Genomic DNA, 21,889 nt, shown 5'->3' on the forward strand with positions numbered 1-21,889 from the left:
AACCCAAAGCAGGCCTTGTCTGTGGCTACTGACCAGTGAAGTTCCCTCCAATGACGTAGGGGATGACTCCTCCAGGCCATATCCTCTCTGTCCTTGAGGTTGTGGCTCTTCGGACCCGGGGAGAGGTCTCGGCTGCCGCATGCAAGGTCCCAGGGCTGTGCAGAAGTGTGGTATTCTCCTGACCATCTGCAAGACAGTCGGGTTAATATTGACTTTGCCCTTTGATCTCTCCTGTGAATTATGGCTGAGGTTGTATTATCCACGATTCCAAAAAGGGGGTGTTAAAACATGTTCTAAAGGGGCTATTTCATCAGTTCAGGGTTTGGAAGCCCTGGGTGGTAGTTTTCCAGATGGGGGAAGAGTACATGTAGTAAACATACTGGGCTATGATAGGAGTGGGTTTGGCTTGTCTGAGGCCTTGAGAGAGGTCACATGGGGCCATAGAATCAAATGGGTGGGGATACCTCACAGCTCTTTGGGTGGGGCTGAGGTAGTCCCAGAGCCACTAGCATTTGGGGAACAAACTGGGTCAATCCCTTGCCTTGATCCAATATGGTCAGTGTTGCATATTTTGAAATAATTTGGCCAGTACAACAAGGAGAGTGGACCAGTCTGTGACACTGGAAAAATTATTTATAAGAAAAACCCTGGAAAAAGCAGACCCTCATAAAACCCCCAACTCTTGGCATCTGGACCCTTAAGACAGGAGTGTGGGAAACACAAGGAGGTTCAATGTAAGGTTCTGAGTCCACGCATTAGGCCCCCTGCAATGGCAGAGATGGGTGGATGGAATAGAATGCTGCAACCCATGGACACCAGTCACTGAATCCGCATGCATTTCATTCATCAGTCAGATAATTTAAAATTTTGTTTTCAGTTGGCTTGCTTAGAATCCCTCATTATTCTAACTTGGAGCATTTTCGCTCTAGTTTTTATACTTTCTCCCCTAAAAATCAGGTTTTGTTTTTGCCAACTCTTTTCTTTGTTTTTGTTTATTTATTTATTTATTTATTTATTGAGACGGAGTCTCACTCTATCACCCAGGTTGCAGTGGTGCGATCTCGGCTCACTGCAACTTCCACCTCCCGGGTTCAAGCGATTCTCCTGCTTCAGCCTCCCGAGTAGCTGGTATAACAGGTGGAAGCCACCATGCCTGGCTAATTTTTGTATTTTACTAGAGATGGGGTTTCATCATGTTGACCAGGCTGGTCTCGAACTCCTGACCTCAAGTGATCCACCCACCTAGGCCTCCCAAAGTGCTGGGATTACAGGTGTGAGCCACTGTGCCTGGCCAATTCTTTTCACTTTTCTTTATTACATTAATGTTATTTATTTTATTACTTCCTTCTATTTTCACTTGTTTTATCCTGACGTTTCCTTCCTAGCTTCTTTTCTCTCTTATTTAAAAAAATTGAGATAGAATTCACACACCATATTTAGCCTTTTAAAGTATACCATTCAGTGGCTTTTAGTATTTTCACAAAGTTGTGAAACCATCACCATTATCTATTTCTACAGTATTTTCATCACTCCAAAGAGAAACTTTGTACTCATTAACAGTCACTCCCCATCTCTGCCTTCTCTGAGACCTTGGCAACCAGTAATCAACTTTGTTTCTATGAATTTGCCTATTCTGGACATTTCCTAGAGATGGAATCACACCACATGTGGCCTTTTGTGTCTGGCTTCTTTCACTTGGCATGTTTTCAAGGATCACTCATGTTGTAGTATGAATCAGTTCTTCATTTTATGGCTGAGTAATATTCCATTGTATGCACATACCACGTTTTGTTTATCTGTTCTTCAGTGGGTGGACATTTAGGTTATTTCCACTTTTTGGCTGTTAGGAATAATGCTTCTGTGAACATTCATGTACACATTTTTGTGGACATAGTTTTTTCATTTCTCTTGGGTACATGCCTAGGGGTGGAATTGCTGGGTCATATGGTAACTCTATGTTGAAACTTTTGAGAAACTACCAGACTGTTTTTCAAAACAGTGGCACCATTTTACATTCCCACCAGCAATACACCAGGGTTCCAATGTCTCCACATCCTCGTCAACACTTGTGATTTCAATCTCTTTTATTATAGTCTTCCTAATGGTGTGAAGCGGAATCTCATTTTGGTTTTGATTTTCATTTCCCCAGTGACTAATGATGTTGAACATCTCTTCCATGTACTTGGTGGTCATTTGTGTATCTTCTTCAGAGAAATATCTATTCAAATTATTTATTCATTTCCTTTTTATTCTTTTTTTTGAGATGGAGTCTTGCTCTGTTGCCCAGGCTGGAGTACAGTGGCACAATCTCGGCTCACTGCAACCTCTGCTTCCCGGGTTCATGCCATTCTCCTGCCTCAGCCTCCCGAGTAGCTGGGACTACAGGTGCCCACCACCACATCTGGCTAATTTTTTGTATTTTTAGTAGAGACAGGGTTTCACCATGTTAGCCAGGATGGTCTCGATCTCCTGACCTCGTGATCTTCCCACCTCGGCCACCCAAAGTGCTGGGATTACAGGCATGAGCCTCTTTTATTGTTGTGTTATAATTAGTCTTTACATGTTCTAGATACCAGGCTCTTGTCAGATATATAATTTCCAAATCTTTCTTCCATTCTGTAGGTTGTCTTTTCACTTTTATAATAGTGTCCTTTGAAGCACAAATGTTTTTAATGAAGTCCAATTTATCTATGATCTTCTTTTGTTGCTTGTGCTTTTGGTGTCATATCTAAGAAACCATAGCCTAATTAAAGATCACAAAGATTTATACGTATGTTTTATTCTGAGACTTTTATACTTTTAGCTCTTATATCTAGGTCTTTGATGCATTTTTAGTTGATTTTTGTATATGGTGTGAGGTAGGGCTCCAACTTCACTCTTTAATATGTAAACATCTAACTGTCCTAGGACCATTTGTAGAAAAGACTAGTTTTTCTCCATGGAATTGTCTTGGCGCTTTTGTCCAAAGTCAACTGGCTATCCTTTCCTAGCTTCTCGAGTTGAATACTTGGTGCATTAATTTTACATCTTTCTTATAAATATTAACATTTTCAAGGCTAAATTTCTCTCTGACATCTTCTTTTCCTGTGTCTCACATTTTGAAATGTATATTTTCAATGTTAGATATTGATACATTCTTTAAATTCCATTTAGACTTTCTTCTTTGACCTCTGAATTATTTCAAAGTATTGGTTTTAATTTCTAAACATTTGTTTCTGTGTGTGTGTTATTGATTTCTAACACTGCACTGTGTTCTAATAACCTATTCTTCACGGCAGGGGTTAGCAGTTTTTCTATAAAAGGCCATATAGTAAATATTTTAAGCTTTGTGGGTCATATATTCTTTGTTACAACTACTCAACTCTGCCATTGTAGTGTGAAAGCAGCCATAGATAATATGTCAATAAATGGACATGGCTGTGTGCCAATAAAACTTTATTTGCAAAAACAGCACGTTGGATTTGGCCTACTGATCATCAATGGCTAGCCCTTGCTCTAAAGTATCAATTCTTTGGTATTTAGGCCTTCCTTGGTAAGCTAATACAAGATTGATTTTTATAAATGTTCCATGTTTTCTTATAATAATGTGTGATGTCTAATTGATGGGTTTCATATGTTGTTCAAATATTCTACTTACAAAAATTTTTGGCTTCTTAATGTATCAGTTACTAAGAAAAGTGCTTTAAGCAAAACCTCCAGAACTAAGATTATGAACTGTCATTTTCTCTATCCTTAATTTTTGCTCTAGATTGTTCAAGGCCATGTTGGTTAAGTAAGACAAGTTTAGAATTGTTAAACATTCCAGATAAATTTTTCTTTTATCATTAATAATCCTTTTTATAATAATAACATTCATTCATAATAATGATTGTTTTGTCTGATATAAATATTGCTATACCTTTTTTTTTTTTCTGAGTCAGGGTCTGGCTCTGTCACCCAGGCTGGAGTGCAGTGGCACAATCTCAGCTCACTGCAACCTCTGCCTCCTGGGTTCAAGCCATCCTCCCACCTCACCCTCCCAAGTAGCTGGGACCACAGGCATGCGCCACCACTCCCGGCTAATTTTTATACTTTTTGTAGAGACATGGTTTCATCATGTTGCCCAGACTTGTCTCAAACTCCTGAGCTAAAGTGATCTGCCCACCTTGGCCTCCCAGAAAGCTGGGATTACAGGCATGCACCACCGCACCTGGCCTGCTATACATTTTTTAATTTTGGTTAGTGTTTGCCTCATATAGCTTTTTTCTATCCATTTTCAATATTTTTGTATAATTATTTTTGTTAAAGTGAGTCATTGAATGGGTGTTATTCTCTGAGTTAATTGCATTTCCCACAACAAACAATACATCAAGCTTTGCAATTATCATAATATTGAGGTTCAATATTATCTTTTCTGGTATATAAAGTGGCTTTTTGTAAATTGAAATTTTTATTTAGATAATTGTAGATTCACATGCAGTTGTAATAAATAATACAGAGATTTCATGTACCTTCCTTTCAGAGATTTCATTTCCTCTAATGGTAACATTTTGTAAAACTACAGTACAATAACACAACTAGGATATGTGCATTGATACAAGCCACTGATTTCACTCAGATATCTCCAGCATTACTTGTACTCATTTGTGTGTGTATGTGTGTAAGACAATTTTATCACACACAGTTTTGTGTATCTACCACCACATTCATGATACTGAACAGTTTCAACACCATAAGTATCCCTCATGTTGTTATTTTATAACAATATCTACCCTCCTTTCCCCTTTCCTCTATCCATTCCAAAATTCTGGCAACCACCAGTCTGTTTCCATTTCTAAAATTCTGTCATTTGATGAATATCATATAAATAGAATCATACAGCATATAATAGGGATAATAATTATGCTCTTCTCACTCAGCATAATTCCCTGGAGATTCATCTAACTTGTTGCCTGTATGAATAGTTTATTTTTATTGCTGAGTAGTAGTCCATGGTATGGATGAACCACAGTTTGTTTACCCATTCACCTGTTGAAGGATATCTGGATTGTTTCCTGCTGTTACAAATAAAGCCATTATGAACATTCATGTACAGATTTTTGTGTAAAGGTAAGTTTTCATTACTCTGGGATACATATCCAAGAGTGGAATTACTGGGTCATATAGTAATTGGGTCTATTTCTGGGTTCTCTATTCCATTGATCTACATGTTTATCACTCTTCCAATGCCATACCATCTTGATTACTGTAGCTACAGAGTAAGCCTTATATGGGGTAGAGTGATTACACCCCTTCAGTCTTCTTTTTCATAATTGTTTTAGTTATCTTTCCATATAAATTTTAGAATAAGCTTATCTATGCCTGAAAAAATGAAAATAAAAAACCATGTTGAGATAGAAATTGCATTAAACCTATAGAATAATCTGGAGAGAACTTGGCACCTGTACTCTATGCATCTTCCAATCCAGGGATGCAGCATGTCTCTCCACTGATTTAGGTCTGTCTTGATTTTTTTCATCAGCATTGTTTAATTTTCATCACACAAACCCTGTACAAATTTTGTTAACTGTATATCCAAGTATTTCATCTTCTTTGGAGTGATTGTGTATATGGCATTGTGTTTTTAATTTTGGCTTCTGCATGTTCATTGTTAGAATATAGAAATGTGAGCCATTATAGAATTTTATATTTCCAATATAGAAATGTGCCGGTCTTGTATTTCTGAAATTTTGTTGAACTCATTGATTGTTCTAGGAGGTTTTTGGGCTTTTCTTTTTTCTTAATAGATTTCTTAGGATCTTCTATGTAGACAAACATGTCATTTACAAAAGAGACAGTTTTATTTTTTCCTTTCCAACTTGTTTGCCTTTTCTTTGTTTTTCATGCTTCACTGCAGTGTCTGGAACTTCCAGAACTACGCTGAATGAGAGTATGAGAGCAGACATCCTTGCCTTGTTCTTGGTCTTGGGAAAAGGCATTTGATCTTTCAACTGCTAAGTATAATATAAGCTGTAGGTTTTTTTCTAGACACTCTGTATCAAGTTAAGATAATTCCTCTCTATTCCTAATTTGTTAAGTTTTTATCGTGAATAGGTGTTATATTTTGTTAAATGTGTTTTCTTCATCAATTGCTGTGATAATAGGATTCTTCTTTACTAGCTTGTTGATGTAGCGGGTTCTATAGATTGATTTTCAAATGTTGAATCAGCCTTGCATACCTGGAATAAATCCCACTGGGTTATGCTGTATAATTCTTTTTTATACATTGTTGGATTTCATTTGCTAATTTTTTTAAGGATTTCTGCATGTAAGTTTAATTAAGTTTTAAGGGTGTCTCTTTTTTTTTGAGACAGAGTCTCACTCTCTTGCCCAGGTTGGAGTGCAGTGGCGCGATCTCGGCTTACTGCAAGCTCCACCTCCCAGGTTCATGCCATTCTCCTGCCTCAGCCTCCCAAATAACTGGGACTACAGGCACCCGCCACCATGCCTGGCTAATTTTTTGTATTTTTAGTAGAGACGGGGTTTCACCGTGTTAGCCAGGATGGTCTCGATCTCCTGACCTCGTGATCTGCCTGCCTTGGCCTCCCAAAGTGCTGGGATTACAGGCGTGGGCCACCACGCCCAGCCTTAGAGGTGTCTCTTACAAGCAGCTAACAGCTAGATTTTTTTCTTATTGTTCAACCTGAGAATCTTCTAACAGATGAATTACATTTATTTTATAACTGATATACCTGGACTTATTCCCTTCCTTTTGTTTTATGCTTTCTTTTATGCTTTTGTTTTCTTTTCCTCCTTTTATTCTCCTTTCCTGCTTTCTATTAGATTAAGAAATGTTTCTATATTTACTTTTTATTTCTATTATGTGCTTTCTATTCTTTAATATTGCCTTTCATGTTTAACATTCATACTTGACTTTTTAAAGTATAAAGAATTAGTGAACTAAGAAGACAGACCTGGGCTGGGTGTGGTGGCTCATGCCTGTAATCCCAGCACTTTGGGAGGCCGAGGCAGGAGGATCACAAGGTCAGGAGATCGAGACCATCCTGACTAACACAGTGAAACCCCATCTCCACTAAAAAATACAAAAAATTAGCCAGGCATGGTGGCAGGTGCCTGTAGTCCCAGCTACTCAGGAGGCTGAGGAAGAAGAATGGCGTGAACCCGGGAGGCAGAGCTCGTAGTGAGCCGAGATCATACAACTGCACTCCAGCCTGAGCGACAGAGCAAGACTCCGTCTCAAAAAAAAAAAAAAAAGAAGAAGACAGATCTGCAGAAACCAGAAACCACAGCCTCGTTCTAAGAAATACAGGGTTTTTAAAATATTTTAATTTGTACGACAGCCTCCAATTTTTCATGTTATTATTTGCTTCCTTTCAAGACCCCAAATTAGTCACCATTATTGATGGCTTATTTGTGTTTGTTTGCAATACAGATTGATATCTGCCTTCATATCCATCCATTCCCTTGCTCACTGGTATTTCGTACATCTCACTTCTCCCTTCTGGAAATGCTTTTGAGTCATGCTCTGTCGCCCAGGCTGGAGTGCAGTGCGATCTCGGCTCACTGCAACATCCACCTCCCAAGTTCAAGAGATTCTCTTGCCTCAGCCTCCCGAGTAGCTGGGGTTACAGACATGTGCAACCATGCCCAGCTAATTTTTGTGTTTTTAGTAGAGATGGGGTTTCACTATATTGGCCAGGCTGGTTTTGAACTGCTGGCCTCAAGTGATCCACCCCAGTTGGCCTCCCAAAGTGCTGGGATTACAGGTGTCTAAAACTTTTCAATAAACTTTCACTCCTGCTCTAAAACTTGCCTGGATCTCTCTCTCTGCCTTATGCCCCTTGGCTGAATTCTTTCCTCCGAGGAGGCAAGAATCGAATTGCTGCAGACCTGTACGGATTTGCTGCTGCTAACATCGCCAGCATCTGAGGCTTCCTTCTGTGAGTTATGTTCCTTACTCTCTTCTGATCATGGCCATTCACCTTTCTTTCCTTTGAACTCAACTCTGTATTTTTCATTTGGGGTGGTGAAAAGGTAATATTTTTTTCAGTGTTCTTCTACTTGTATAAGGGGTTCCTACTCATCTAGTTGGTCATATTTCCAGACCCAGAAAGTTGGTATGTAATACATTGTTAAACCTGAAAATAATTGTCTTACCACCAGAATTTCTAGAACAGAAGTCATACACTTGCAGTGTTGGGATAAACCCAACCCGCAGATGTGTTTCTGTTTGGCCTGGACACTTTTGGCCCACACTATGTTTTTTTAAAAATTTCCTTGTAGGAGCCAACTTTTAAAAATCAAGGGATTTCACATAAGAATCCAGATTTTCTAGTTTTTCTTTAAAAACTGAAAGATTTGGCAACAGCAGGCCCATCTTCCATCATAGTACAACCAGCTGGAGTTTAGAAGCACCTGCTCTCCATAGTCAGAGCACATGTTCTGTTTGCTGGAATCTCTCTCCCCCTTCACATTGTCCTATTCAGCTTACTTCACCTTTTAGATGACCTACCTGCCCTCTACGGAAGATATTCTAATTTGCTATTCCAGTCCTAAACTACAAATTGTATCAAGATGTCAAATGTGAATTTTTCTGGTAGACTGGAAGCTCCACGAGGGCAAGAACTGTTGCCAGCTTGTTCTCCACTTTATTCTCCACACCCTGCATGGTGCCTGACTGGTGGTGAGCATTGAATATTTTTATATTTTGAATGAATGAATTAAAGAAGGGATGAGCTATTCTAAAAACAAACAGCCCAACAGTCCAAACAACTCTGTGTTGGAAACCTCTCCAAAATGTTGGCAACACTGAAGCCCTTAATGTTTACATCCTGAGAATTATCCAGTCTTAAGTAATCACAGGCAGCAATGTAGCAAGTGGAAGTTTGTTACTCATTTCCCATATGGTTTTCAACAAGTCTCTTAATTTTCCTCTGTCGCCAACTCTCCTTTGGAGAATGGGCAAAAATACTTCTCTATTCAAGGAAATAACACTAAGATATTCCGTGTTTCTCTGACAAGCTGTGCTGCACATACATGTGACCTGGTATTATAAGGGTCGGTTTTATGCAGCCGAGTCAGCACGGGAAAATCTTAAGTGCACCTGGAAAGAAGCTAGGGTATAATTTCCAGAAATGGGTTATTGAATGACAGCTTCCCCTTTGGTCCAGTGAGAAATTTAATTTGCTAAGGACTCAACACAGGAAGCATTTGCCGATTAAAAATATGTCTAAACAGATGTTCTGCTTAGCCTGGAAGAAGGATCTTAATGCAACTGTCATTATTGGATTTTCTTGGATTACTACTATCTGGAATCGGAGTCCAAATAGAAGGATGTAATTATTTATTATGGCCAAGAGTCCTGCATTTGAAGAGGAGCTCAGGGCGTCTGACAGGATTTAACACGCTGGGGGTAGGGTTGAGGGGGGATAAAGCCTATTTAAATTCTCTGGCTCTGTGAGCGAGCCCTGTCCTCTCTGAAAGAGCAAAGCGGTTGTTGCTTTTCAATCTTCTATTTCCAGCCGAAGGCACAGCCATGTCATAAACAGAACCAGGCCTGAGCCAGCCTTCTCCAGTGAGGAAGTGCAATTTTTAGATTAGGCAATTGGTCATTCCCACAATGGAAGTAAACACGCTGACAGCTCAGCCATCTGCATAACCGTCACCCCAAAGGTGACGGGTGAATTTGCACCTCACCTGCAGCAATCTCGAAAGGCTGAAGGCCCCTCAGTAAAGGGGAGACTAGATCATTCTGCACAGTGGTTCTCAAACCTGGCTGCACATTAGATTCAACTGGGGAGCTTTTAAAAAATTCTGGTGTCTGCCTTCCTGCTCTGAGATTGAGAATCAATTGGCCTTAGAGTGGAGTCAAGGCACCTGCAGTTTCTAAAGCTCCCCAGGTGATTACAAAGCTCAGTGAAGTTTGGGAACCACTGATACAGCCCAAAGGTTAAGATCAAGGGGTTTGGGGTCAGGGGGACTTAAGCTCAAGATAAATGCTGCCATTTGCTACCTACATGGCTTTGGACAAATCACTTCCCCTTCGGAGCCTCACTTCTTGCTGCAGGGCGGTGGTGACCCAGGTAATGAATGTCAAATGCCTGCAGTGAGTAAGGGCTCAGTGTGAGCTGCCACAATGGCTATGAAAGTCTGCATTTGAGACGGCCTAAAAAGGAGGGCCTGAAGTTCGTTGGGCTCAGTTGTTACACCCAAGTAAACTGACATAAGTGATGCTGGGAATTCCAGCCTCGAGTGCTGTTTTGCACCCAAGTTTGTGGGATGCCTGTCCTCTGGTTCAACCAGATTCCATTATTATTTGCTTTCACACAAAGCCCCTAGGAAATGTTACTGAAAGTGAAAGGTCCATTCTCTTTCATGAATATGGTTCTGGAAATCAGGCTCTATCAAAACAGTCACAGCTTCATTCATGGAGCAGTTGCACACTCCATTTCATTAATCCCATTATCAGCGCTGAAATGCATGCTGAGCTCTCATCTCCAGAGGAGGGAGAGCCTTCTGACCAAAGGGTCTGCCGGAGGGGATGTTGAGTGAGCATTTCAGCCTTTTCCCCCTCCCCAAAGCTGGAGGCACAAATCCCCACCGTCAGGGCTGAGGGGAGCCACATAATGCCAGGAAATAAACCTGCTGCCGAAACTGGGCACTTCCCTCAGATCCTTTCTCCTGCCTGGGCGGTCTCTTTTCCTGGGGGTGGTGGAAGGGGGGCGAGTTGTGATTAAAGGGAACCTGAGATTGACACAACGTGTCTTATCTTTCATTCAAATAAAAGCAAGAGGCATCCAGGGCTGGCGCCGACAGCATCCTGAGGGTTGGGATGGGAAGGATGGAGGGATTGGTTAGAACGGCCTGCCCTCACCTCACTTCGAGATTTCCTTCCTCCTCAGGACTACCCCGGATTCTTAAAGACATGCTTGTCTGCTGCTGTAATGCAGAGTGGAAGGACTGGCCTAGCCTGCACATTCCTTATCCTCTTCGAACAAACCAGGGCCATTTGGGGGAACTGCAGACTAGGGGACTGCTATCATCACCCTCCCTGAAAAGCCCAAGATTCTTTGTTGCAGTGTGGGTGCTGTGCACAACCCCACTAGAGGCAGAATTTTAATGGGCCACAGCTGCCGTCTTCCTTCCTGTCCTCTGTAATTGTGTTTCTATGCAGCTGTTGCACAGCTGTGGAATCCCAGTCCAGAGGTAGATGATGCACTTTCAATGCTGGATAATATAATTCCTGGAGGTGGAGGTGGGGAGAAGGAAATGGAAAAGCTACATTCCTTGAGCCTCTTTTAAGTTCCAGACACCTGGCTATGTGCATTACATAAATATTATTTCTAATTCCCTCTAAACCTCATACAAGCAGTTAAATAACTTATCCAAAGTCATAGCTACTAAGTGGATGAGCTGGAATTCAAAACCAAGTGTGTCTGACTGTCCAAGTTTATAGTTGGGTCATTTTACACCCAACGAACTAGTAAATATCAAAAACTCTGACAATATCTATTGCTGGGGAGCAGAGGCAAAGGGGGAAGGTGGTAGATAGTCTCCAAATATGGCCACCAAGTCCCCTTATCCCTGTGAGGTCATGCCGCTTCTCTCGTGAAGGAGTAGAATCTATTTCTCTCTCCTTGAATCTGGTCTGGTCTTTTGGCTTATTTTGTTAATAGAATGTAGCAGAAGTAGCATTCTTGAAGTTTTGAGTCCAGGCCTTAAATGGACTGGCAACTTCTGCTCCTTCCCTCTGGGAAGCCAGTCACCATGCTATGAAAAGTTTCTGATGAGACAGCTGAATGGTGACAGTCTGCATGGACAGCAGGGCCACAAGGAGGCACATTGGGGCACTGCAGGTGTAGCTAAAGTTTTTTTGGACCTTCCAGACCAGTCCACCTGCTAGATAAATTCAGTCAAGTGAGTGACCCCAGATGGCATCAGCCAAAGAACCACCCCACTGAACCCAGTCAACCCCCAGAATCATGAAAATAACAAACCATTGTTTGAAGTCACTAAGTTTGGGTGTGGTCTTTATGCAACAATAAATCACATAAATAAGGAAGAAAAAATGAGTGTGGCATCTTTGTCACTGCAGTGTGATGACAAACCCTGCTGGATTCATTCACACATGCTCCATTTTTACCACTAAGTGCTGATCATTTGTGGCAAAGTGAAGGACCATTGAGTACCAGATGTCTGGGGAGCCCATAAACTTATAAGTCAAAATACCCTTAAATAAGCAAAGCAGAAAAACACGGATCTGAAAGCAAGCCCTGCACATAGTCCAAACAACAAGCTGTACAGCCAAGAAACAAATGCAGATTAGTTACATGGGTGACTAAAGGATCTGCCTCTCTCTAAAAGAAGTCAAATTGAAGAAGAAGATCAGCAACCCAATAGGAAAATGGGCACAGGACAGGAAGAGGCGATTCCCACTGACAAACATAGGAAAAAATGTTCAAAGGCACCAGCAGTCAGAGGAGTACAAATTAAATATCAATAAGCCACAGCTTACTTGTTAAAAACACTGATAATGAGTTCTCCCTACTGCTAGTAAGAATATGGGAAAGGAGTACATTTATAAGTTGCTATGGAAATGTGAATTGTTACACCTTTTGAAACACAACCTAGCAACATCTATTACAAGCACACTAAATATGTAAGGATATATGTTCAGAAATGTTTACTGCAGTCATTATTCATGATGGCAAAAGCTTGAAGGGAACTGAATGCTAATTGATAAGGAAAACACTGAATAAATTATGATCTGTCCATATCAGTAATATCTACTCAAAAGAATACATTTAGGTTATAACTAGTGCCTTGGAGGGGTTGTGCCCATGAGGTATTGATGACAAAAGCATGATGCAGAAAAAATGTGTATCAAATATGATTCTATGTTTTAAAACAATGACAAAGCCGGTATCTGTATTTATGTTTAGATGTGTGCTTATATACGTATATCTCTGTATATATATCAATGTATGTGCATGGAGAAAAATATGAAGGCTGTATACAAAGTCACTAGCACGCATAACCTGGGAAAGTGTAGAGGGTTGATAAGTGGAAAAAAGAACCCGAAAGGAGGTGGCCACATTAAAGAGAAAAGAAAAAGAAGATAACACTTTTAAAAGTATGATGATATTATCGAATTTATGCATTTGTGTAAAATTACATATATGCAAGTATATATGTAAAAATGTAAAATAGCATGAAAGCTGAAACACAAAATAAATAATGATTTCTATTTCATTCCTACAGAGGTGTCCCTGAGACATACGATTCTGGCATTTAAAAATTATTCCTTGGCCAGGCGCGGTGGCTCACGCCTGTAATCCCGGCACTTTGGGAGGCTGAGGCGGGCAGATCACGAGGTCAGTAGACCAAGACCGTCCTGGCTAACATGGTGAAACCCCTTCTCTACTAAAGATACAAAAAATTAGCCAGGCATGGTGGCGGGCGCCTGTAGTCCCAGCTACTCAGGAGGCTGAGGCAGGAGAATGGCGTGAACCCAGGAGGCGGAGCTTGCAGTGAGCTGAGATCGCACCACTGCACTCCAGCCTGGGCAACAGAGCGAGACTCCACCTCAAAAAAAAATTTTTTCTTTTGCTTTGCTGTGAAGTTTGTGTAGAAGAAATACCACTGCTGACTGTGAATCATGATTCCTGCAGGATGCAGGCCAGACGGAAGTCCAGCAGCCCCTCTCCTCCAGCACTGCTTCTGAAGAGGAGAAGCTTCTCCAAAATAGAAGTGTCCAGTGATCTCCGAGCTAGAAACTCTTAAACAACCAGCAGACCACACTCAGGTCTGAGCATCTGCATACAGACAGGCAGTGGCGGTGCTTCTGGACAGGCTCCTGACTCCCTGCCCACAGCCAACCAGCCCCTTACCTGCTTCCCACTTAGTAGCCCATGGAATCTCTAATCTACACCTCCCCCACAATCCCCACTCCAGTTTTATTTTTCTTCTTTGCCTCCCTCACCCATTCATTCTCTCAGACACTCAGTTCTCAAAGCCACATTATTTGCCACTCCCAGGTCTTCAGGGACATTGACTCATGATCCATGCACAAGGCAGAAAAGTCCAGCCAAGAGAGCAGAGTTTATCTGAGAGCTATGCTGTTCCTGACCACCTTCCATCCCTTTCTGAGAGTTTATCTGAAAGCTATGCTGCCCTTCCGTCCCTTTCGCCAGCAGCACACCAGCCCTGCTCACGCCCACAGACTTCAGTGCTTCTAGTCCATCTCAGCCAGTAAGATAGGAAATGATTCCATAAGAGCTATCCAAGGCCATGGACTAGGGAAGAGAGAATGGGAGTGACTGCTTAATGAGTACAGAGTCTGCTTTGGGGGTGATTAAAAAGTTCTGGAACTCAATAGGGGTAATGGTTACATAGCATTGTGAATGTACTTAATGCCACTAAAGGGTATGCTTTAAAATGGTAAGTCTTATGTCACGTGTATTTTTCCACAACTGAAAGAAAACAAGGTACCCAAAGACCTGGTGAGGGCTCACATTACCCTTTCCAGCTTCCTTGGTGCCAGTGTCCATGGCTGTGGTGTCTGGGCTGCTCTCAGATGCCTGCTCTTCAAGCCCACCTAGAGGAATGGAGAAGAAAGAGGCATGAGGACACATCAGCCTTCTCTGCATCAGCACCAAGGGATGAGGGAGCAAACCTGGTCACCTGGGGATGATCACAATCACCGTGGATTCGTAAGCTTCATTCCACACATCAACTGAGCCCTTACCACGTGGCCCCACGCTATTCTAGATGTGAGGGCAAAAACAAACCTGCTTTTTTTAATAACCACACACATCAGTCACAAATTAATAAAAGTATAACTCTCCTGGATCATTTCAAGGGCACCCAGAATCAAATTTACAAAGTTACCAGGCAACCCCAAAATCAGCTTCCTCACCCCCGCTCCACCTCCATAAGAAAGGCCAAATGCAAATAGGATCCTCTCTGGGCCTGGAGTCCTCCTGGTGCAGAACGCAGGGAGACGTGCCCAGGGCTGCCGAATACTCAATGTGTCCCGTGACTGCTGCCTTTGTTACCCTGTGCACTCTCTCAGTATTTGGGTTTCCTCTGTGGGGTAAGTCTCCGTGTAGGAATCTGCTGTGTTGACCTTATAAATTACGACTCCATAGACACTCTGTTCACGAAGGACAGTGATGCTTCTACGTGTTTGCTAGTAGCCATCATTTATAAACTGTGTTAACACTTGTCTCTCCCAGGAATGTGGCCAATCACCAAATATCTGTTTGACCTACTATGGGCCAGGTGCAGTTCCAGGCACCACGAATCCAGCAGTGAACGAGACAGGTGAGTTCCTGCTCTCAAGAGGTGTCCATTCTAATTGGAAAGCTGGACCATAAACCGCAGGTAAGTAAATTGATGAATGAGATCATTGCAGGTTTGGAAAATGCTCTGAAGAAGATCAAAACCAGTGCGTGATAGAACGTGAGCTGCTTATCTGGTGAGCTGCTTATCTGGTGGTTGGAGAGGGGCCTCAGGGAGGTGGGATGGCAGTGAGATCTGAAAGGCAGGAAGGATCTGGCCATGTGGAGATCTGGCCAGAGCATCCTCCGCAGGGGAAGGATCCAGAAGGAGCCTAGATGGGGATTGAGCTTGTCATGAGAGGGACAGCCGCAGTGGGCAAGTGGGAACAGGGCCGGAGAGGGAGGCAGGCCCACAGGGCCTTGCCAACCAGGCTGTGTTTTGTGACTTTATTCTCTTTGTTACAGGAACCCTGTAGAGGGTTTAAAGCATGAGAGGAATGTGTTTTTATCTGTGTTTTACCAAGACTGCGCTGGGACACAGGCAGACAAAAGCAAAAGCGGAGTGAACAGTTAGGAGCCTTGCAAGTGTCCGGGTGAGACAGGGTGGTGGCGTGGACCAGACACTGCAGTGGAGGTGCTGGGACCTGTCGTGTTAGGGAACAGTCATAGGCAGAGCTCGCAGGTAGGGCTAGTGGATTCGATCTGAGGAAAGACGGGGGCCACCTATGCCACCTGCCCTTGGAGTTTGAATAACTGGGTGGGTAGTGACACCAGGGAGCAGATTTGAGGACAAAGACTATATCCAGGAGAGACTATTACACACACGAAACCACATCAAAGCAACCGAAGGACAATCTATTTTTAAACAAAAAAATTATTCCTTGCATTTATTTAGAAACTTACAGCTTACAAGTCAGTTTCCCAGTCTCCCCTTTAACCCTGATCAGAACATTTTATGTGTAATCCCATTTTCCAGAGGAGAGAACTGAGGCCCAAAATGTTTAACCCAGGGTTGCCCAGCCCATCAGGGAAGATGAGGGCTCAGGACACAGTCTCCTGGTCACACACCCGGTGGTCTTCCCTGTCCTCACAGATAAAGGCTTTCCACGCTGCTCAACCAAGGCTCACATGGCACCACGAGCCCAACCCCTGGGCCTGTATGACCCTGGAGACAGCCACATGGTCCCACTCCCAACTCCTCACATGCAGGCCATCACTTTCCCTCTCTGTGACCGTGACCTGGGCAGTGGCTGCAGCTGCCAGGTCTCCTATACAGAAGGTCCCACTACAGCCAGGCGGAGATGGGAGGCTCCGCGCCTGCATCCTGCTGGTTCCGCTGCCTCCTGGCCAACCTGGAATCCACTCACACACTCCCTGCAGCTGCCGGGTGTTCGCTGCCAGCTCCTGGCCCTCTGGGTATTCATCCAGTTGCAGCAATATCATTTCCTCTCGGGCTAAAGGTCAGGGGAAATCCTGATGGTATGAAATCTCTCAGCAGCAGAGGAATGTACCACCTGTGGCGTGGAGGCGAGCTGGGGCCGACGCTCTGGGTCTAGCTCAGCCTCACTCAGCTGTGCAGCTGTGGTGGGGAACTCGGGTGTTAGTATTTTTCATCTGTCAAATGGGCTATTGCAAGGACCAAATGAGGTAATGGGTTTGTTCAGGCATTCGTTCATTCAACAAATATCTATCCAACACCTGCTACAGGCCAGACGCTGTGTCTGCTGCTTGGGATATGATGCAGAAGAAACTGTGCCCTGACTTCATGGAAATTATATTCTGATGAAGGGTAGGGGAAAAAATGACAAACAAATAGCGAACCAGATATTTAGGTCTGGAGGATGTAGGTGGATATCTGGAGAGAAGCATTTCAAACTATGGGAACAGCAAGTGCAAAGGCCCTGGGGTGGGAGTGTGCTTGGTGGGGGGGAGGTGTGTATGACTGGAATGGAATGAGTGAGGAAGAGAGAAGGAGATGATGAGGTCAGCAGGCAGTGGAGGGTCTGGAGGATCTGCTCATATGGGGCCTTGCAGGCCATTCAGGATTTTGGCTTTTATTCTGAGTGAACTAGATGGGATCCAGAGGACATGAAAGGGCTTTATAACTGCACTGGTTTTGTATATGACAGGGATAATAGGTAGTGAATAGGAGTGGGGAGACCAAGTGCCCCCCAGTGATGGAGGGGGGAAAGAATTAGTGTTTACTGTCCCAATTATGGTGCAAACCATGTGCTAAGAACAGTGCCAAGTGCTTTTCCTCACCTTCAGTTTTATATGTGCAGTCTCATGAAGACCCAATAACAAACGGACCATGAACAGATGAGGAAACAAGGCTCCAAGAGGTGAAATGACTTGCTTGTCTTGAGGAAGCAGAGAGAGTTAGTAAAGGTGATGGCTGAAGGTGGGTCCTGTCTGACCCCCAAGCCTGTACTCCTCTTCAGCCTCAGTCACAGAAAGAACGAAGAGAACAAGGGAGGTGCCTGGTAGAGGCTGCTTATTCAGGGATACAGGGCATTGCCCATCCAGGAGGTCTGTAAGAAGACATATGAAGTGATGGGTCTAGCTCAGCTTGAGATAAGGCTGGAGCCATGGCAGTTAAGAATATAGAGCCCTCCTCTGTCCTTATCAACAAGAGATGGAAGGTTCTGTCTTTTATCTCAGAAAGGAAGCCGGGGACCTACCTGGAGTTAATGTGGCTTGGCCACATTTCATCTCCTGATGAAAACCCTTCCATGGCTCCCCCCTGCCCTTGGGATAGATTCCACCTCCTAACACCACTGATGAGGCCCTTAGTGATATGGCCCTGCCAGCCTCCTCCACCAGGTACCTCAAGCCTCCTCTCCTTCTACTCCCTCCACTGCCACTCTGTGCTCAGCTGCATTAAGTGACTTAGAGTGCCTTGGCTTTCTATTTTCCTCTTATTGCACACTTTCCTCAACCACACCCACCTCTTCATCTGGCCAAACCCTACTGGTCCTTCAAGTCTCCATGTAGATACCACTTCCTCTGAGCATCCGCCCCCCTGCTCCTCTTGGGGTAAAAGTCATTCTCTCTGTTCCCACAGCCCCTGGCCTTATTCACCACCCTCTCCACAAGGTACTAGGATCCATTTACTCAGCTGAATCCCCTATGATTTAGCTTTTCACATCTTGAAGGAAGGGATTTTGTTATGTCTAATAATGAATACCCAGCACCAGGCCTGGCACATGGCAAGTACTGAGTAAAATACAGAACGGATGGATGAAGCGATGGATTGATGGGTAGGTGGGTGAATGAATGCATGGATGGATGGATGGATGGATGGATGGATGGATGGATGGATGGATGAATGGATGGATGGATGGAGTCATGTAGGCATGGAGTCATGCCTACGAGTCATGTAGGCAGTGTTTAAAAAGAGAAATCAATTATTTCTAACTCAGCTTAACTGTTGGAAAAATAATTGTCTTTATCAGCTTTTATGGAGAGAAGGAGGCAGCTATTCTTGGAACAATGGCTCTCAACTTTGGCCGTGATTTGAATCACCTGGGAAGCCTTTAAAAAAATACTGGCGTCTGGGTCCCACCCCCACCCCCGGAGGTTCTTATTTAATTGGTCTGGGGCATGGCCTGGGAATGGGGAGTTTAAAGAGTTCCCCAGGTGATTCTATGGTGGCAGCCAAGGTTTAGATTTGCCACTCACAGCACCCTGTAAGAGGAAGCCTCACCTTGTGCTATTTTCTTACTCCCAACCTCTCTCCTCCTGAGCTCACCAGGAATGGAAGACATGGACTTGGAGACAGACACTTTGAACACTAAGAAAAGCCATGTCTCACGTCGAAATCGATAAAAACTGTTTCTCCGTTTCAATAAAAACCGGCAAATGAGTACGACAGGTGTGGCTCTAGCTATAACTGCAGCTGCAGGCACCATAGAACAAGGAAGAGAGAAACAGCCTGATGCAGACAAAGACTGAGGGCAGGGAGAGGAGAGCTTTCAGGGTATGGGGATGTGTTTTTCCTTGGGTGTGATTGCAAGACAAAAAAAAGTTTGAAAAAAATACATATATATCCCCATATTTGATCTTTGCTTAATTACCTCTTCGGTGAGAGGATATGCAAAGACCTTGTAGATTTCATTAGTCACAGAGGTTTATTCAAACGTCTCCTTTGCATAAGAAACCCAGGCTTACAGCTGGTCTCTGGGAAAGAATGCCCTCCAGGCCTTGAAAAGAGAGCTCCCGGCCTGTTCAAGCTCTCACTGAAACACAGCAGAGGTCAGCGGCCCGTGATGCATGGGCCCGGCTGAAATGTTTCTATCCAGCATTTGCAATTCAATCCCACAGTTTCCTTTATGGAACAATTCACTAAATTCAGAGTTGTTCTTTTTTCTAATTCACCATATAATTCACCTCCCAAGTTCAATTAAGAAGCAATCTGTTAGCAACTTTGGGAGCAAGCTGCTTTTCTTTGGGAAAGCCCAATTTTCTTCCGCTCTCAACAAAAAGTGCCTTAATTAGATGCATCATATGAGACATTGATGTACACACAACGCCCCTCCACCATAATTAATGAAATATTAACTGTATACACCCAAAGACATCTAGGCAGAAAGAGATGGGCTTTTCCAAAGCCCTAGGGGCAAAGCCTTGTGCCATAGATTAATATTGCCCATCTGAACAACAGTGACTATGAATTCATATTCATTAATATCATTCATAAACAAAACTCTATATTAATTATTCCTTTCATCTCTTATTCTTAAAGACTAACATTACTTGGTCCTTGGTTCTCTTGAACACGAGAATACCTACGATTTTTTAACGCCAGCATTTAACTTTAAATGCCAATTCTTTGCAGGTACTTCACATATGTTCTCTATTTAATCCCCAAGCCAATCCTCTAAGGTGGGTATTATTCCCATTTTATATGCAGGGTAACCGAGGCTTAGAGCAGTTAAGACATCACCAGGGACACACCGCCATTGGGTGGAGAAGTTGAGATTCTCTCCATATCGGTCTGATATCAAAGCCCTTCATAGACATTACATACTAAAGAAACCTTGCAGGACGGCAGCCTTAGCTCTCAGGTTTACTCATTTTTTAATACTGTATTTACAGCTTTGACCCACGAGAGCTAAATCTATCATAAAACTGCAGTGCTTTACTTTAAGAAAAAGAAAAAAATATATATCCAGCACAAAATCCTAAAAATCACTTTATTCCTACTCCATTCATTCAGTACGCCTTGGTGGAGCACCTGCTTTGGGCAGCACTGTGCTGGGTTTCTGCAGGCAGTGCCTGCCCTCTTGGTGCCTGCATTCTGATGGAGGGGATGGAAATTAACAATAAATAATGAGATCATTTCGTGGGATTAAGCACTTTGAGGAAATTAAAACAGAGTTGTATGTCAGAGCAGTGGGGGATGGGAGTCCTAGCAGGGTCTCTCAGAGTCGGTGACATTTGAGCTAAGTGATGACAGATGGATATCCATCTGGGGACAGTATTCTAGCAAAAAACAAACAAATGAAAACTGCAAGGAAAAAAGTCCTGAGGAGGGAAAGTAAGAGTCCAGTGTGGCTGGAGCTGGGGCTGGCGAGCAAGATAGGAACTGTCACCTGCGAGGGACACAGGTCCAGCTCAGGGCCAGCTAGAGCAAGGCCCTTGAGTCTTACCTTTCTGACCATGTCTTAGGCCATCTTAATTTGCTGGGCCCTTAGGTCACATGTAATCTGCACAGCAATCCTGTAAATAAGTACTGTTATTCCTCTTTTAAGGAGGAGAAAACTGAGGCTCATGAATAAGTTGTTCAAGGTCACCCAGCTAGTCAATGATTGAATGTGCATTTCAAGGAGGGCCCATCTGACTCCAGAATCCATGCTCACAAAGCCTGCCCTCTACCCTAGACGGGTACAGGTGTGGCCTGAGCAAGCATCCTGGGGAAGGGCAATGAATGAATGAATGAAACATCTGCACAACTTTGTTGGAAAATTACCTGCAAGACACATCAATCAGGTAAAGTATTCATTATTCATTAGAAAAAAAATTAAAAGGCAAAGCCCTTTTAAAAGGTTGATTCAGGAATGAACAAGGCAATCGCTACAGCACTAAAGCAATCAATGTGTAATCTTAAGCAATTCAATGCCAAGTAACTTTTATATCCATGCCAAATTTCATATGCTACAGAAGAGAAAGGGAAAATGAGTTAAAAGATCATTGCCAGATTTTGTTTGTGAAATGATTTAATATTGGCAAGTGTATAATAAAATGGGAATGCTTATACACTTCTGGTGAAGGAGGACTATAAATTGGTAACACTTCATGAGGTAATTTCATAGGACTAATCAAAATCTTTTAAAACAGGCAATAAGGCTGGGTGCAGTGGCTCACACCTGTAATCCCAGCACTTTGGGAGGCTAAGGTGGGCAGATCACGTGAGGTCAGGAGTTCAAGACCAGCCTGCTCAACATGGCGAAACCCCGTCTCTACTAAGAATACAAAAATTAGCCAGGCGTGGTGGCGCACACCTGTAATTACAGCTACTCAGGAGGCTGAGGCAGGAGAAACATTGGAGCCCAGGAGGTGGAAGTGGCAGTGAGCTGAGATCACACCACTGCACTCCAGCATGGATGATGAAATGAGACTCTGTCTTA

General features: G+C 43.2%; 1 protein-coding gene across 1 annotated transcript in view; it reads right to left on the reverse strand.

The window, feature by feature from the left end:
- TLL2 (tolloid like 2) overlaps positions 1-21,889 on the reverse strand; it is a 146,393-nt gene that overhangs the window by 64,835 nt on the left and 59,669 nt on the right. Inside the window, exons 3-4 of the mRNA XM_054435408.2 lie at positions 14,498-14,575; positions 34-186 (exon numbers count right to left, since the gene is read on the reverse strand). Of these exons, the coding sequence (XP_054291383.1) occupies positions 34-186; positions 14,498-14,575 (231 nt within the window). The remainder of the gene's footprint in view (positions 1-33; positions 187-14,497; positions 14,576-21,889) is intronic.

The sequence above is a fragment of the Pongo pygmaeus genome, chromosome 8 (assembly GCF_028885625.2).
Source record: "Pongo pygmaeus isolate AG05252 chromosome 8, NHGRI_mPonPyg2-v2.0_pri, whole genome shotgun sequence".
Taxonomy (NCBI): Eukaryota; Metazoa; Chordata; class Mammalia; order Primates; family Hominidae; genus Pongo; species Pongo pygmaeus.